This window comes from Falco rusticolus, chromosome 7 (assembly GCF_015220075.1).
Source record: "Falco rusticolus isolate bFalRus1 chromosome 7, bFalRus1.pri, whole genome shotgun sequence".
NCBI classification, from domain to species: domain Eukaryota; kingdom Metazoa; phylum Chordata; class Aves; order Falconiformes; family Falconidae; genus Falco; species Falco rusticolus.
This window is the reverse complement of record NC_051193.1, coordinates 26,009,336-26,028,697: the sequence shown is the minus strand read 5'-3', so window position 1 is coordinate 26,028,697 and position 19,362 is coordinate 26,009,336. Positions and strand designations below refer to the sequence as shown.

At 41.7% G+C, this 19,362-nt stretch overlaps 1 protein-coding gene across 1 annotated transcript in view; it reads left to right on the top strand.

Moving 5' to 3' along the window:
• MDGA2 (MAM domain containing glycosylphosphatidylinositol anchor 2) overlaps window positions 1-19,362 on the top strand; it is a 253,219-nt gene that overhangs the window by 218,547 nt on the left and 15,310 nt on the right. Inside the window, 4 exon segments of the mRNA XM_037393857.1 lie at window positions 1,626-1,803; window positions 10,295-10,315; window positions 15,304-15,459; window positions 16,572-16,730. Coding sequence (XP_037249754.1) covers window positions 1,626-1,803; window positions 10,295-10,315; window positions 15,304-15,459; window positions 16,572-16,730 — 514 coding nt within the window.

Genomic DNA, 19,362 nt, shown 5'->3' with positions numbered 1-19,362 from the left:
GATTTAGTTTATGTGGATGAAGCGTGGTAGATTTAGTACTAGCTTTCAGTGATTTCAGTGTACATGTTTATTGCATCAGCAAATTAAAGTTTTGGAATAAAAGGTTTTCTGTCCTTAATAAGCTCTGTGTTGGTGAACATGTAATGGGTAAGAACTTGAGCACACTGACAGGTGTAGTGAGCTTAGTAGAACATCTCATTTTAGCATCAGTGCACCTGTACAGTTGTCTTGGGACGTGTGGTAAATATTTAATGATTTTTCCTTTGTTTTCCACAGATAGTGTCTGTAATAAGGCAGAGTATTGGCAAGTAATGTTGCAATATCAAGTCATTCTGCTGCCCAAAATGTGTATGATTTCTGCTTATCTATAAACTAGTTAATGTTAGAGGCAATGTGGCACTTTTTTCTTGTGGCTCTGCCTTCGTAATTAGATTTCTTTTTCCTTTTCATTTCTTGGTAAAGCATTTGAATAAAAGACACTGGATTTTGATGCTGAAAACACTGTACAGTCTATAAAGCACAGAAATCTTTGCTTCTTTTTTTTTATAAAATGGTCTCTTGTTTGCTCATACTGACTTTCATTGTTCTCTGCAATCCATCCATCTTTGAGACTATAAGGATGGCTGATAATTATGCACTAAGGCCATTAATGGCTAAACTGTTTCTTTCTCACTCATCAACAGAAGTGGTAAGTGCTTGGAAATGAAACCGCATTTCAGCTTTTCAATGTGCTCTTATTCGCTTCAAATGATGCCTCAAATGATAGCTGTGAAACCTCGTTGCTCTAACGAGGAGGCAGCACCCAACTCGTGGAGCCGTGGCTGTCTTACCCTGGTGTGCACAGTGGCAGAAAACACGTCTGCCACTATGGTTCGCCAGTATTTTTTAAAAATCATGGAGGGAATGGGGCTACTAGACAGGAGAAGCCAATTTACCGGGTTGGGTTTGAAGGCCTAGCGTTTGAGAGCTAGTAAATTCAGCATCACTAAGCTGACTAAACAAACAGAACAGCATTTGACTTTAAAGAAGAGAAGCGTTATTTAACATTTTGACAAGTAGGTTTTAAACAGAGGAGCAGATACGCAAAGAAATTTAGTCTCCTGTAGATGGAAGAATTCAGTGGGATTTTGAAAACTGCTACAGCACCTGCTTGGATGCTTGGGCGCTTGCATGCCACCACACAGCGAGTGCTTAGTCCTGTGTGAGTGTGCTCACAAACCAGGTGCTGGAGTCTGTGATGAGCATCAGAAATCCTCCTGAACTGACTTAACGCCATACTTTTCCTGCATGCCCCAAATGGTGCTGTATGCTGCCTGCAGCCCTTGCTTGGGTCCGAGGTTTGGTGTGGGACCAGCATGGGCAGAAACAGGCAGATGGCAGACAGGCCTCTTGGTAAAACGGGTTTGCAATCTGTGATCTCCTCTGTTCGTTACAGAAATGCTCAGTAGTGGGTTATTTCAGGGAGGTTCGTGGTCTTGCTGTGTCTCTTAATTCTCCTGGGTCATTTGAAGGTTCAAGGAAGCACCAAGGGATGCACAGGTTGGCGTGTGCTCCTGTTCATTTCTAAGGTGAAGACAATTTCTGTCCCAAAAGCTCTGACATTTGCGTTCTTCTTTTGATTTTAGGCTGGACAACAGCGTTGGTGGGAACAGGAAATTACAGTGAACGGAAATATTCAAAAGGGAGAATTAATTACCTACAACCTAACTGAGCTGATCAAGCCAGAGGCATATGAAGTCCGTCTAACGCCCATCACCAGATTTGGGGAGGGGGACTCAACTATTCGGGTCATCAAGTATAGTGGTAAGCGGACCTTTGCGTATAAGCAAATAAGTTGCAATGCATTTTGCACCATTCAATCTGCAGTGCAGGGTATCGCCGCACTGGGTTGCACTGTGTGAACTGGTTACCAGTCCTGCAAATAATGCTGCATGGGACGAGGGTCGGCTTCCAAGAAGGAGAGTTGCAAGTAAAACTGGGTAGAAATGAAAGTCTCCACCTCTGGGAAGACTCACAATCACAAAAAATAAAATTTGTAAAAAAATTCTGAACAGCCAAAATGCAAAATCATGTCAAAGTTTTTGTGAAATAATGGAAAAAATAGCAGAAATTAATGTTAGCTTTGTGAAATAGCTCAGTTCAAAACTCTGTCCTTACTTTGAACACTTTGAAGGGCGATGAGTTTTGAAGAAAAATCTGCAAAAGCAGTATTCTGACAGTGTCAAATCAGTGTCATGTTATCATCAAAATACTCTTTTTTTTTTTTTTTCCCCCATACGGAGCACTTTCCGAAAAGTTTTTATTTGAATGTGAATGATTTGGAAAAAAAAAAAAAATGACCATTGCTACTCCTACGCAAGTGGATAAGGGCATTATACATTTTCCTCTAGAAGGTCATGACATGTCAAAGATTTGTCCACTTTAACAAGAAAAACACAGTATTCATGCATCCTTCTATTCAGTCTTCCAGCATTACCAGGAGTTAATTCCTAGACCTCTGAAAAATCCATCAAAATACCTTTCTTAGGGTATTTATTTAATGAAAGGTGAATCGCTTTCTTGTTTTTCTTCTGCAAAAAATTAAAATTACTGGCCAAGAGGTACCTTAGAGTGAAAGTGGCTCTGCTAAAGGTACCATTGTGCAGTTTGCAACGGGAATCTGATGTGCTGAGCAGGAAGGGTTTATAATCGAAAAAGGGAAGTGTGTGGTGGGGGGAGGGGTGGGGAAGGGATATCTGTAAACATGGAATCATGAAATGAATTTACCGTCTGGGGACAGAATTTTGTAGTAGGGTCTGTTGTGGTAGGTCTTTAAGGGGTAACGGTTTTAAATTGAAAGAGGGTTGATTCAGACTAGATATAGGAGAAATTTTTTACGCTGAGGGTGACAAGGCACTGGCACAGGTTGCCCAGAGAGGTGGTGGATGCTCCATCGCTGGAAACATTCAAGGCCAGGTTGGACAGGGCTCTGAGCCACCCGATGGAGTTGAAGATGTCCCTTCTGGGGGGTTGGACTAGATGGCCTTTAAAGGTCCCTTCCAACCTAAGCCATCCTGTGATTCTATCTATGATTCTGTCACGCAGAACCTTGATAATCCCACAGAACAAAAGCCAGTGACACACACATCAAGTCACAGCTAGGTCCAATTGCTGCAGGAGCTGGATCCAACAGTAATTAGTGCTATGCAGATGCCTAAAAGAGCCCAAAGCTGGGAACTGACAGTCAGCGGAAGGGCAAAAGCAACGTACAGATCGAGAATTAAAGAATCATTATCAAATAATTTAATGTTGTGAACAAATCTGAAAAAAAATTAAATGTCTTGTGCATCATATGTGCAATTCTTCATGATCAGTGATTAGCTCAGCTCTACTCAATCTCATCATAAATTATTTTTATCACTGTATTAATATCAAGGGGAAAATTACATTAAGCAATCTCAAATATCAATTCTAAAGAAGGTAATGGCACATTTCACTAAATGCCAGATCTGCTAATGATGGTGATGGATGAGGTTGCGCCTGTTACAGGAAAATGTTTGCAAAGTCTGCATTTCCCAAAGCTCATGAGAACAAATTCTCAGTCGAAGAAAGGACTCGTTTGCTAGATCTATGAACATACAAATGAGGAGAAGATGTCCACTCTGCTGCAACTCCTGTTGGACCTTGGCTTCTCACTGGACATCTTTACTCTTATAAGTTCCTGTTTCCTGACACTTAGCAGTAGATCATTCTCTTCGGGGCTCCCCACATGCACAGGGGAAAGACCCAGGGCCTTCCTGAAGGTGATCAGAAGAAGCTTCATTCAGACATTTGGGATTTCTCTGCAGCCATCCCAATCTCTGCGTGCTGCCTGCGATAAGGAGACTTGTGTCCTCACAGCCTGGTCATGCCAGGCAGCCACTGCCCTCTTCCATGGACCTCAAAATTTCTCCCATGACTTAAATACTGATCAGTGCTCCTATAAGGAGAAACTAAACAACATTTAGGTCACTCAGTCACTACTGCTCTTTCTTGTTGGTGGTTGTACTCTGCCAAGTCTCAGGAGGTTGATTGAGGTCGTGGCTCTAGCTCACAACCATGCTGAGTTGGAAGTTTTCATGAAGCGTTATGTGATTTACATTTCTAGCCCCTGGCTGGCAGAAAGAACATTCCCATGCAGCATAAAAGGCATATTTTGTCTACTGAAAAATTTTATGCTAGAATCTGCCATTAGCACAGATGTGAAGAACAGCCCATTTCAAAGGCGCTGATGAGGTGCCAATGCAAAATCCAGCCGCCAGGAGAGAGGAAGCCGTTGCCTTGTGCCCCAGATGGAGAGATGCTTTCGGAGCAGTACGCAGTGCTATTACTCCGGTGCCGACAAATTCACAGCTTCAGAAATCATGAGCCAGATGCTAATCAGTAAGATAAACCTAAAGTGACTTCCCTTTGACGAGGGATTCCAGAACCGCTGAGGGTTTGTGTGCTTAAAATACGCATTTTTATCTCAGCATTCATCCAATGACTGTTGTGTCAGCAAAGTATTACCAGGCTAATTTTAAGGATGCTATAGCTTCAACTGTAAAATAATGATATCACATACATTATTGCAGTGCAATACTTATAATCTGAAATGCTAGGATCTTATAAAAGCAGTTAATGGGCTAGCAGGATGCACAGCAGCAGGCCTGCATCAGTGTAAGAAATAATTATAAAAAATACCCAGAAAATATAAGACATAATGTGAATGTTTCTTAAAAGAGAATTTTTTACATTTTTCTCCCATTACATTTTTTTTTTTCAGTTGTAAGACCTCAGGCAAGGATAAAAACATTTGGATTTTGATATTTTCAGTAGGATTTGTGTGTTTGTGTGTGTGTGTGTGTGCGTGCACGCATGTGCTTCTGTGTGTTCATTTTCTGTCAGTACTCCAGAAGCACACTGGCCTCTGGCAGTATCAGCCATTCTTTCTCATCCCACCACTTCAGGAATACTTTTTTTGGAGGATGAGGAGTCACAACCATGTCCTTTTAGGTCTTGAATATCTCCAAGGATGGAGACTTCACAGCCTCTCTGGGCAACCTGTTTGGTGCTCCATGACCCTTAGAGTAAAGAAGTTTCTTTCCTAGGTTTAAAATGCACTGATGTATTTTTTTTATTGCTGGTGAGGATTCCGACTGCAAACATTTTTTGCCTTATTTTTTTAAACTTTAAGCAGACTAATAGGATTTCACCCCATTTTAAAGAAATGCAGCCAGTGTGAAAAGCAGATCAGACACATTGTACAGTTGCTAAAAATGGCAACGGTGTCTTTTGCCTTTAAGAAATGCATTAACTTTCATAGTTGAGTTTCATTTTTGTGCAAATAGAAGATAGAAAGGCTATGCACTACCTAGGTTTTACTTTGACAGCTAAAGCTTGTCTTCTGTAACAGGACAATCTTGGGTAGGTACCACACAGAACTGATCTCCCTAGAATAGTTATAAAGTGTGTAAGGATCAAGGTGACATTTCCATGTGTTGGTTGCATTTGCTGCCTTGCTAGAAACAAGAAGGTTTCTCCAGATTTCTTCCAGGGGTTGAATTACCCTCTGGACATGACTGTGTCTCTCCAGTGCCTTTAGAGACACTCCAATGGCACTCTTAGGTGAGGTGTCTAACCTCTAGATTGCTGAAGTTAAGCCACATTAATGCTACCTGTGAAATAATTTTTAATTAGGTTACATTCCTTTGTATGTGATGCAGAGCACATCACCTTTTGAATTAAACCCCACAACTGGAGATTAACATGGAAATTGCTAATATATGAATACAACAGCTTCCAACTTGCTAGCCTGCTGGTAGCCATCTGAAAGTCCAAAATAAGGAGACTATTACAGCAGGAAAACCTGAGCAGTGAGCTCTTTACAGTATACCCTGCCATCCCAAGTGGGAGCTGTAAATACAAAATAAAAATGCGGCAGTATCCAATCCCATGAATCAAAAAGTTACCCATGGTGCAAGCATTTCATAGGGAAATCCCTCGCCTGCCATGAATTGTTCTCTCCTCTGCATGCCGAAAGGACAAAAGAAAAGAGCAATCATCACAGTAGAAGTGACATTGATAATTACAGCCAAACATCACTTGACAAATTATTTGGTAGATACATATGTTACTCTGCTAGTGAACACAGTCTGCCGAGTAAATATAAGCAGGGCAATTTAAGTAGCACTAATGAGTGTTTTGTAGGCTAATACAAGCCAGATATGTCTCATAGTAACAGCAGATATGTCTCGTGGTAACAGTTTAAATATTATCTCCATCACTTTACATAAATCTGTGTCAGCCTATTCGATATAAACTGACTGTAAAGTCCTCCAACCACTGTAATTAAATCTTCACCACTCACTGTTTCAGACAGGCACTTGTATTTAAATATTTTTTAAGTTAACCAGTGATTAAAGAAGCAGGTTTAGCTCCCTCCTATGGAAAAAGCCCACAACTTGTTACTACCATTGACATGAGGGTCAGCCCCTTGCGACAGCAGCAGGTAGATGATGGTACCCAGTCACTTTGTAGTACAGCTTGCTTATTTTCGTATGAAGTTCAGATACTCCACATATTCTGTAGGAAAGAAGAGTATGTAATTGTGGTTATTATTTATTGCTATTATACTTATTATATTTCTAGTGACAGAAAAATAAAATTGCTACCAAATAGGGCGTAAATGATAGGATTTATAAGTTTGCACCAGCATACGTTTCCAGTGTTATACAGTGTTATAAATAAGTTAGAGTAATTGCTGTTATAAGAATGCCTTGTCCTCACAGAGTACCAATATTTACAGTGAAGATTGCTTTGTCTGTGCAAACCAAGTGCTTAGAGATATGGACCCTTGTTCTTGATTAAAGCTTTAGGGTGCTAGTTGTAATTACCACAAGTAACCAGTTCCCTGTGGTAAAAAACACAGCAGCTGATCGTCTAGCATGCTTCTGCTTACCTATGGCTTTATCCTCTGCACAGGTAGGAAAGCTTGCTTTGGAACTATTATTTTAAAAAAGAGACATGATGTTGCAGTCTTTGAAGGCCACCTCACTTGTAAGGTGCAAAAGCATCGGTGTTGGGAAGGATCTGTGGGAAATGTAACTGTCTTTGCATATATGCAGTTGCACCTAGCAGAAGAGCAAGCATTAAGAAAAAACATTCAACCCACATTTTTCAGCTGTGACCTAGACAAATACAGATCAGTGAAAAGTAAAATCAACCAATAAACTGAAATTCCAGCAGGTTTTATTCTTTGCTCACTGGAGGAATGGCAGGAAGACTCAGGGTTCATCCATCTTGGATCTAACCATGCTCAAACACTTCATGACACCTTGTTCTTCTCCTGAGATTCTCTGCAAGCAAAACCTTCCTCCCAGCACAAGCCAGGGCCAGCTGAGCAGAGCAGCAATAACCCTCTGAGGTGCACAGATTTTCCAGACATTTCAAAGTCACCCTTGGGAATTTACTCCAACAGTCATCCATTAATTTCCCCTTATAGCTAATTTAGCTTGCTACCTGTGTGTCATGCATGCAGCAACCTTCCCTTTCCACAGTGAGAGCTGGAGCCATTGCACGTTGTCTTACAGCAGCATGCTGTATTCCTCAGACGAGCGGGATTTCTGCATTTTTTTTTTCTTGGTTGTGGTGGTTGGTGTTTGGTTTTGGGTTTTTTGGGTTTTTTTTCTAGTTTATGACGTTAGATAAGTTCAGCCTAACTGCTTTAATCTGTTTTTCTGCTCTTGTCAATCCCTGTGAACTGAAGCTAGTTTGGCAAGAAGCCTTTTTTTGCGCTGCTGTGAGCAATCTGAATAGCATGACTCAGGGTTACACGCTGATGATAGTTTCCATAAAAACCCGTACGTTTAGTTACAAATCAAGCATCACTAAACGTAGTTCCCAGCAATTTCAGATAATTCTAGGTTCAATCACTCAAGGATTTCACAAAATGAATGTTTCTCAGAGAATGAAAGGTAATTTGTTGGTAAAAGCTATGAAGTTATCTAATATAATGTAATGACTTAAGTTTCTTAAGAAGATTGCACTGGGGCAAATCACGGTTCATTTGTTTCAGAGAAGGCAAGATAAAATGGCAGCATCGCTAATTTAGAGCTGTTTCGAAAACTTCAGGTTGAATCTAGAGCTATGCAGGGTCTGTGACTGGTGTCTCAAACCAGTTCATGTCTGTAAACATGGCATGAGAAGGGCAGCAAGGACACATGGAGCAATGCTCATACTGGTGTCTGGCATTACCAGATGCACCCATTATTTGGAGATAAAAATGTATGTTAAGTTTTCTTTTAATAACATGCAACTCCAACTGTGAGCTTAGCATCCTTCTGTTTCGCTCATGCATAAGGACTGATAGCAGAAGGGCCATTTCCTAAGTCATCCATCCTCAGATTTACCCTTCTGCAAAAAGGTAGCACAGAACTGCGGAGCAATTTCTCATTCAAACCCAATTTCTAGTTTTTAGCATTGTACAGGTTACTGTGGACCTAAACCTGGGTAGCCATTCTGGTGATTAAGATATCTGCAGGCACTGCTGAGGCTGGACTTCCGTTCTGTTTCAGCCTACTAAGGTGTTAATGTAGTACTTAATGTACTTAATGAATAAAGTAGATGAATCACAAAGTCACAGAATGGTTTGGGTTGGGAGAGACCTTAGAGATTGTCTCGTTCCAACCCCTGCCCCAGGCAGGACCCCCTCCCCCCCAGCCCAGGCTGCCCCCAGCCCCATCCAGCCTGGCCTTGAGCACTGCCAGGGATGGGGCACCCACAGCTGCTCTGGCACCTCACCACCCTCATCATAAATAATGTCTTCCTTATATCCAATCTAAACCTACCCTTTTCCAGTTTAAAACCATTGCCCCTTCTCCTGTTAGTACAGACTGTGGTAAAAAGTGTTTCTCCACCTTTCTTATAAGCCCCCTTTATGTTTTGAAAGGCTGTAGTAGGGTCCCCCCAGAGCCTGCTCTTCTCCAGGCTGAACAAGCCCAGCTCTCCCAGCCTGTCTCCACAGGAGCAATGGAAAAACACACTGCTTTCTAGTTTCTAGTATATAGAGAACATACTCCTTAAATGAATTTCATATGAAAATAAAGCACTGTGAATGTTGAGTGTTTTGTAATTTTGCCAAGGGTCTGTAAGATAAGAGCGCCAGTTTTCCCAAAGATTCCCAGTACCCAGCAGTCCTGCCATGTCATGCAGGGCATTGCACAGACCCATAAAAGTACAGACAGAAATAATATTTTTCAGCCAAGTAACCTCAAAGCTTTTCTGCATTGTTGGCAAAATTATTTTTGATGCCTCCCAAGGTGAGGGGTCAGCGTGGGCTCCTCCTGCCATGGGATGGGGAGTGGGCTGGGATGGGATGCAGGATGGAGGGGATTGCTGCACTGCTGCCCTCTGCCTCCCAGAGCCCGCCCCAGGAGGGCAACACCTGGGATCCAGCCATGCTGGTGGGTCCTGGTCACTGAATGTGTCCTCCAGCAGGCATGGGGGGGCGCCTGCACTGCTGGCAGCTTTTTAGGACAGCATGCTTCACCTTCCTTTGTCATCTTCTTAAACATCTTTAAAGTATATCCTCCCTAGAAGAGGGTTTCTGGGCCAGAAGACTCTCATGTTTTTTCGTGGTTGTGTCTCTTGGTCTAACGAGATCAAACTTCTTCTCTCAAACTTGCTGTGCTTATGCTTTCTGCTATTTAAAAGGAGAATTGGCAATTCTAAGAAGAATGCAAGTGCTGTCTGTTTCTTAAGACTAGTGTACAGATATCTTAAATTGAAGAATAGTATTATTCATTGAGTAGAAGGGTAATTTGTTATGTTAAGTATTCTTGAACAATGCTGAAATGAAATTTGTAGTGATGAATAAGGTCCAATGTGGAACCTCTGATTTTGATGAATTCATCCCTTCTGTAGGTTTTGTAGGATTCCTGTTCAAACGCATTACCTGGAGTTTTGCTGTACAGCAGTCCCCATTCTTACAATATCTGTGCAAATCATCTAAGTTTGATGCTTAATTACAGCATATCATTCCCCAGGCTGCAGGTACTAGGGATGGAGCGTACACATCGTGGATGGGAGAGGCTATTGTTTCTCACTGAAACTGTTGTCTTTGGGTATCCAGGGAGGCACTCGGAAAGGAAGATGCCAGTTTTGCTGGCTGTCTCAGTGTAGGAGCCATGATCAAGGTCTTGAGTGGGAGGGAACAATGGGAAATTTAGGATAATCTGCATATTGATGGATAAGAATTTCTTCCTTGTGCTAATTTTATTTTTGCTCTGTCTTCCAGCTCCAGTAAACCCACATCTACGTAAGTATTCTTCTGTTTTGTTAGCTTTTATGTGTACGAGGTACTGTCCCTGCACCCACTGTCCCTCACAGTTAAAAAGTTAATGATAAGTATTTCACTTCCAGTTGCAGCCTGTGGATTGCAGGGACCACCTTAGTTTTGTGTGCAACCTGGGCTGGTGGCTGAAGGTGTCATTCCTCTTGTTCTGCCAAGGTGCTAAAGGCAGAGGACATGGAGGAAGGAAAAATTACAGCTCCAGCTCAACTTTCTTTCTCACTGCCCCAAACAGTTCATCTAAAGGAAAATACTAATGTTCTAAAACTAACCTCCATTTCTGGGTGATGCAGCTCAGTACGTATGGGTGATGTCGTGGGAGTAGCTAAACACCTGAAAGTTCAAGTGTTGTGTAGGAGCTGTGTCTGCTCCTCAGCAGGTATGGTAAAAATATTGAAGAAGTCAGTTTATGAATTTTTCTGAATTCATTTAGCCTTGCATAAGAACTGCATTTGCAGCTCTTGAGTCATTTTGATACTTCCAAGGGTAGTCAGGAGATCATCTGCAGCTTTAAAACAAAAAGGATGTTTTATTCGTTCAGTACATAGAGGAATCATGGACTTCATTTGCACAAAGAAATGTGGAGACTAAAACTGTAACTTGGGTGTGAAAGGGTTTAGGCAAATTCACAGGAGACAGCTCCACAGGCATGACTGAAGATGCAAACTATGGCTCTGTATTTCGTGGTGTGCTGGTGCTCAGGCGCAGGGATGTTGCAGGGTAGAAAGGCTTGCTCTTACAGTGTGTTCTTACACTTTTCCATGGGCACCAAATCCCCAGAAATGCCACTGCCGGGAGCCTCGGCTGGAGCTTTAGTAAGTCCCAGTAAACCCACCCTATTCCTAACAGCCCCCACATCTATCTACTTTGTGATTTTCTTCCATGCCATAGCAAATGCACATTTTGCTGTCGCAATATATTCCACCGTTACTCTTGCCTTTAATAACATCCACTAAAATGCCTGTATAGGGGAAGGGATTCAGCCTGTATAGGGGAGGGGACGTATGTGCCTGTCTAGGGGAGGGGGTTGAGCTTGCCATTACTGCTCTGTCGTGCAGCTGTAATCAGGCAGACCAGCTTCTCTCTCTCCATCCCTCCTACACCACGGCTAAGCCTTCCTGTACATTTTAAACTTATTTGCAGATCTTGTGCAAAGCATTCATAATTAATCAGGGCTTAGTTCAAAGCTCACGGGAACTGAAGGAACCACTCCCATTGACTTAAATGAGCAGTAGATGAGACCTTTGCTAATTAATATATTAAATATGTACTCTGTGATGTTAAGAAGAAAATGCATTGCAATCCCAAGTGCTTCACACTATAGTCCTCTGTGGTTTTAAGGTCTGAAACAGTCTTGTTTTCAAAATGTCTCTATAGCTCTCATAGGCACGTGGTAGACTCCAGGTAGCTTCTGAGTGGCCCTTGCGATAGGGAGCGTGTTAGCTCAAGGGACAAGAAAGCATCTCTGGTGACCTGGCCATCCTTTCCTTCATCTGCTTTCTGGGTCCGCCTCTCTGTACTGGTGGGGATGGGAAAGTTTGCCCAGCAGAACTAGAGGGTACCCAACGTAATTTCTTTCAGATGACCAACCTGATGGTAAAATTTTGGTTTGCTTTTTTCTTCCCCAAAGCCTTTTTGAGTGAAATCCTTTGACAGGGAAGAAATCTGGGTCTGCAAAAAACTTGTAAGCAGGAGAAGAGAGATTCTGTCTGCCATAACATAGTCAACCTCATCATTGTCCGTGCTTTCTACATAAGTTCTGTTGTTTTCTAAACCTGATGGGCTGAATTCTAATTTTATTTACACCATTGTGAATGAAGAGTATGAGCTGTATTCAACTGAGCAAGATACCTGTATTGGAAACTGAAGTTGCATTCTTCCTGCTTTAAATCTGTAATAATCATATTGTATAAATCCTTCCTTTTTATGAAATTTCTGCAATACATAAGCAAGTAGTGTCAAATGACTTAAACAAGGAGATGTTGCCTCAGATCTACATTTTATTTTGTAACAGATAATATAAACCATTTAATGTAAACCCTAAGGATTTCATATCAATTAGTGCAACTAAATTTTATACCTGAATAATGGAAGATATTAGAAATTAGAGTCGTAGTGAACTTGAATTTTACAGAAATAGATGGGGAAAAAAAATCACACTTCAATGAAGAGTGTTTCACCTGGAGAACAGTTTCAGATTTTGCCCTAATTTATTTAAATGCTCCTACTTCTTGCACAGGAAAAGTACTGAGGCAGTCCTGGGGAACCATTTCCCATTCTTATTCCTCTGTCATTTTAAAGAAGTGTTTAGTGCTAAGAATATTTAGCACTAACCTTTTCCAATGTTTTCCAAAAGGCATCCCACATGAAACCAGTGTTTTTCTGTTAAATAAATGGCAAACTTTTACTTGCCTTTTTCCATCTGGCCTGATTTTTTTTTTTTTTTTTTTTTAACTTGAAGAAAAATCTTTTGTTCTGCTGATTTGGAATTTCTTAATGAAGCTCTGAGGACATGGTGCGACATGCAAATGCAGCTTTTAAGGTATTGGAGGGGCAGTGTTAGAAACTGCTGAATGGCAGAAAATGCTTTCTGTTAATTCACTTTGCTGCAGGACTGGATCTGGCAGTCAGAATTTTTCTCCTTTAATTACTGTTTTTCCCTTTAATTTCATCACGCTGTGTAGAAAGAGCACCATTTTCGCTATAGGGAGGGCTTGTATAACTGGAGGTGGAAACCAGAGGCACAAAATATAGTGTATGCCGAGTGAATTTGGAGCTCAAGTCACGTAAAAGGTAATCTTGGAGATGAGAGGCACAGCTGGCATTTTGTTCAGAGTGCTTCATTCGAGTCCTTGTGTCTTTCAAGAGCTTTGTCAGGGTCTTTATGTTCTCTTCCTGGCCTGTGGGATAAAGGTGGAGATGTTGGCCTGCATCTATTCACAGGCTCCTATCTGGGAGGACTTTGGATGAAATCTGCCCATGTGTATTCCTCGTGGCCTCGTTCTTTGGTTTTCTCATCTCGCAGGAGGAACCGCAATCAGACCTCTACTTATATTTCTTCTCTGTGGTGCTCATGATGGTGCTCCTCCATTGACTGATTTTTCTATATGGCTACGTCTTCATCATTCAACGTTCAGGATTTAGAAGAGCTTGCTTCCAGATCCAAACCAAGGTGCAAGATCCTGAAACTGGCTCCCCATCATGCCGATGGTTATCAGTTATGTTTGCCAGTTAAGGAAGTGTGCTTTAGGAAATTGATTCTCCTGAAGGCTGTAATAAAGCTGATAGATTTACTGAGAAATCAAGTCATCTCCTTGAGGTGCTAATAGCCACGGAAGCTTCCATGGACCGCGTTTTTGTGATAACCTGGATTATAGAATGGTGCTTTGTGCTGGCTGTTGTCCAGAGGGTACAGTTTTGGTTGCTCTTTGGATGAAGAGAAGCAGAATGAAGAAGACTTAGAAATCACTCCTAATGCACCTTGGGGTTTGGAATGAATTTTTCAAGCCTGCTTTTTCAGTCTGCAGTAATATCTGATTTTAAATAAGCTTCAGACCAGCATCCTTGCTTAGCAGTACATATCCAAGCTAAGCTCCGGGTCTCTCTGTCTTCACTGATTTACAGTGAAGCTCCAGTGGCTTAAGTGGATTTATAGTTCAGTGCAACCCCAAACCTGCAAACATTTATATACCTTCTCAATTTAACACAGATGAATAATCCCATGACGCCTGGTGTTAGAGCCCCTCATAACAATGAATATAAATTGCACCCCTATAAAGAAGGCCATAGCTGACACAGTATGCAGACAGCTGCATTCTCCCTAGAGAAGAGGGATTTGCTTGTTTTCTCAGATAAATCAATTGACTTTGCTGGAAGAGTAAACTCAGCAGGAACTGTTTGTGTGCATAAAATTAAGCTTTTGCACATTTTACTACATGGGGCCTTATTCTCTTCTGAGATGAAAATTGAACCTTGAAATTTTAATTTATTTTGGTTCCTAAATATCTGACAGTAGGACTTTCTCATCCCATCATAACCCAGCAGGTAGGATCACTGGACTGATATGTTTCACAGACCTCTGTTTCACAAAGGAGAGGATCCCAGTAATCCTCTCTGGGGTTCTTGGCATTTTTATTCTTTAGACATGAGCTTCTAAGCTTTTAGCATTTGACCTCAAGTACATAACAGAATTCATAGTGAAAATCTAGGAGATGTCTTCAGGACATGATACAGTCACCTGTCCTGCCCATATAGGTTCAGACAGACCTAAACATTCCTCCCAGGTGTTTATCTAATTGATTATTATAATCTGGTGATGGGGATACAGTGCTCTTCCTGAGCAATTCATTCATGTTCGTCACTGTCCTGATTTTTAGAGATTTTCTTCATGTCTATGCTGAAGTTGCTTTACTCTCATTTTAACCATTACTTGTTTCCCCATCCTTAGTGAAAAGATTAGTTTTGGACATGTTGCTTGGAGAAAATGTTTTCATTTTGAAAAACTGCCATCCTCTTTTCCCTAATGGTCTTATCCCTAAACCAAAATAACCCACTTTTTATTTTTTCCCCAATGGGTCATGTTTCACAGACGTGCTGCCTGTTCTCAGCTTTTTAAAAATGCTGGCTGGGTAAGAAGAGACAGTGTCTCTAAGGGCAATTGTGTACATCTGAATATGTGGGGATGATCTGTATCATAGGATTTGAATATAATTTTAAGTAACACCAACACAGATTGATGACCATGATTTCCTTTTCATTGAGGTTACTGCAAAAAAAAACCCAAACATATGCTAAAAGCTAGAAACGGACATAAAACAAATGTATGTCTGTTTTCCAGTGTAGTTAATAAGCATAATCCCACAATGTGTTTGTTATAATTGACAAGTGCTTTGACCAACAACCATAGGATGAATAGCTTCAGCCACTAAATTTCTGCTCATTTGCTGCCTTGGCAGGAGAGTTCCACTGTGGGTTTGAGGATGGTAACATTTGCCTTTTCACTCAAGATGACACAGACAATTTCGACTGGACAAAACAAAGCACTGCCACTAGAGACACAAAATACACCCCGAACACGGGGCCGAACGCAGACCGCACTGGCTCCAAGGAAGGTAAGCTCCAGCGGTGCGCCTGGTGCCGGCACTGGGAGCTCTGCTGCTCCGTTGGGGTGAGGGACCTGTCCAGGACAGCCAGCTCAGCCAGCTATGCTATTTTTCTTGATCATACCAAGAATGGGCATACTTCAAGGACTTATAACAGAAATCGCCGGTGCTGAGGCACGTGGCTGGTCCCTAAGCACAACCCGCTAACAGTGCCATTAACCATCTTGTATTGTTTCTGTTGTGCCATTTTCAAAGCAATTGCTTTCGTGTTATAGTCTAGTGGGGAAGCATTCTGGCACATCTTGAAATATTCTTCTGTTTTATTTCTTCTAAATTCTAACTTGGGCTCCCTCAGACTGTCACAATGAGGCGGGGTTTTGCCCCATTTTTACTTTGGGTGATGCTAAAATGTGTAATTTCCAATCTGCTATCCTGGTTAACAGAAGCATGCCATCTTGACTGCAGTATATTTGCATTTGAAAAGTCAGACATATTGTGCCAAATTTATCAAGTACTGCGGTAACTCATGCTATTTCATTGTATGCATCCCGCTTGCACTACCAAAGGGGAGAAAAAAATCATACTGCATTGTATTTGCTTGGTTATATTAAGTAAATGGTATCTTTTGTTGGCACAGGCCAGGGTCAGAATAAATTAATGTTGTCTTCTTTCATGAAAGTGAGCTTTTGAACATGTGATTGGCACGGTCAGTTGAAAATGTTCGTTGAGAGGATTCCGTCAAGATATTTTCCCTTTATTTTACAAGTCCTCCCTGCTCACTCTTTATAGGAACAAACTGCACTCTTGAGACTGAAGGCTGAACCCCATCATAAAGATTTTTTTCTTTTCTTGTGAATGTACAATGTTACATCAATTTGAAGTTGTTTACAAGTACTGACCTGCTAGCCCTGATTTTACTCTTGGTAGAAAACACCTCTTTGAAGCAGTTGTGGAAAACACATGGGCTTAATGCAGAAAAAAGATGTCCCAGAAACCATGGTGATGTCAGATGAATGAAAAATGAACCAAGATGCTTGAGAGAACTGGTGTCTTCTTGCATCTGTATGTGTGTTGGATTTTGAAGACTGCAACCTAACAATTGCCATTTGGACTTCCCATAGGTTTCTACATGTACATCGAGACGTCACGCCCCAGGCTGGAAGGAGAAAAGGCCAGACTTGTTAGTCCTGTTTTCAGTGTTGCTCCCAAAAATCCTTATGGAGCTACGAACACAGCCTACTGTTTTAGCTTCTACTATCACATGTATGGACAGCACATAGGTGAGAGAAAGCCAATGACCTTGTCTTTTCACTTTGGGAAAAATAGCAGGAGAAATGTCCGCTTGTACGAAAGAAAAGCCCAGGAGGACTGCCAACACCTGCAAGGGCCAGTTGCAAGCAAAGCTAGCAAGAGAGGTGCCTGGTGGCATCCTAATTGCTGTAGAAATGTGTTTTTCACTAATCGGCACACTAGCAGGAGCCCCTGTTATAGCTGGAAAGTGGGTTTGTGTGTATGCGAGGTTTTGAGCAGGGAACTTTAGAGCCTGCAAACGGAAAAGGTGATGTTTGCAAGGACTTTGATACTAACACAGTGGTTTGAGTCACTCATCGCTAGATTCAGGCTTGAGCAATTAGCAGCAGTACTCGTGTGCTGGCGCAGCCTGTGTACAATGCAGCAGCACACGGTTCTTTTGTAAAAGTCGTGAACAGTTTGCTCACAAGCTGTGGGAGTATATATTTTCAAGATGAATCTGTAAGTCTATTTGTAGTCGTAGCTCTTTCAACGCACACACATTTAATTTCTTCATGTAGTATGAGAAAAAGGTGTGAGAAAATATAAAAGCATAAACGATAGACAGCCAATTTTTATAAATCCTCTAAATTCCTGTGGGGTGCTCGGTGCTTACCAGTGTGTCAAGAGGCTTTCAAGTACCAGGCTGACCTGACTTGATGTATTTTTATATATACTTGAAGGGCAAACACATCCTCACGGTGCATTCTGGTGCTTGCTTCAGAAAACCTTCACCTGCCTCCAGGCAGAGATCAGATTTTAAACAGAGCAGACAAGTTTGCTTGTTTTTTTGTTGGTCGTCTCTGCACTGTGAGCATGCGAATGCAGTCCCAGGTCTGAATTTTCCTGGCTCTGTGTTGCAGTGAGTGCTTGGCTGTTTATTGGAAGGAAGTGGCTGAGCCATGCCACGCTTAGTGAAATAAATATAAACTGCCCTATATAGTCATGTACCAGGCTGTTTCTGGTATGACAGTGAAGAGCAAAGTTACAAACATGAAAGGTCAAAGAGTCTTTCTGGAATATCTTAGTGTTGGGATAAAATATAAGGAAAACAGCCGCTGAGGCTGACATCTGTCCACAAAACAATCACCTCTCATTGGTGCCGTTTTGGTTTTTCCTGGGGCTACCTTTTCAGCAAGTGTCTGTGTCCTTAGTTTTTCTTGCTGAGATCACCCTTTCCTGTTTATGTGTAATTTCTTGAATTGACATGTATAATGCTGGTGGATGAAGGAGCTGATCCACAGGTGAAGATGGTATCCATGATGACTGGCGAACGTTCGTTACGATCCTTGTTACATAGGAGTTGTTCACAGCAGTGTGGACACCTAGTTGTCAAAAACCAAAATTGCTCACTATCAGTTTTGTTCCTTAATGCTGAAAAATGTAGTTACCATCATTTTAGCTAATGTTCAAATTTATCTACTTTTGAATAGCTTTGTACAAAATTACATATTATTCTGTCTTTAAAGAGCAGACTGACAGAAAAATAGTAAATAAGTAGCATCAACCATGTGTTTGAATGCACGCTCATACACATTTACTAAAATAAAAATTTTAATTCCTTATGACAGAATGTTATGAAACACATGAGAATGCAACATGCATACAGAAATAAATTATGAAATCAGAAAATATATACCATTTGATTACCCAGATGTGAACTCTGTCACTGAAATTATTCACGAGGATAATGAAGAGAAAAGAAAAACCTAATGAGTGATGAAATTCTAAGACTTCGATGATTTAAGCACATGGTTATTGTACGAATAGCCATATTGATGAAGCTACTGCTTGAATCGGTTTTTAAAGGTTTGTGCTCTTAGAAATTACTTTGGGTTAGGAAAGGTCTTATTATAACACAATGACTTGCCCAGACAAAGCAAACCTTATCATGACACAGCGTTTCAGAAGATGTGTCCTTGTGGTAAGGATGGCCACCAGCCTCCTGGGCTGCATCAGGCAGACGGAGCCAGCAGGTCCCGGGAGGGGATCCTGCCCCTCTGCTCAGCACTGGTGGGACACAGCTGGGGTGCTGGCTCTGGTGATGGGCTCCCCAGTGCAGGACAGACATGGGCTTACTGGAGAGGGTTCAGCTCAGGTCCACAAAGCTGATGAAGGAACTGGAGTATCTGTCACCTGAGGGGAGGCTGAGAGAGCTGGGACTGCTCAGCCTGGAGAGGAGAAAGCTCAGGGGGATCTCACCAATATATATGAATACTTGAAGGGAGAGTGTAAAGAAGATGGAGCTGAGAGATGCTCAGGGACAGGACAAGAGGCAATGGGCAAAACCTGAAATAGAGGCAATTCTGTTTAAACATAAGAAAAAAAAGGGGGGGGGGGGGGGAGGGGGAGTTAACCGTGAAGGCAACCAGACACTGGCAGAGGCTGCCCAGAGAGTTTATGGTGTCTCTGACCTTGGAGATACCCAAAATACAATTGCACGTGGTCCTGGGCAACCTGCTCTAATCTACCATGCTTTGAGCAGGGGTTTTGAGGGGATGAAATCCAGAGGTGCCTCCAACATCAACGATTCCGTGGGAAATATTTAATTGGCAATGGTTTTTTTTTCAGAAGAATCACATTTTATGAAGGATTAATCCCCCATGGATAATTCTAAATCTT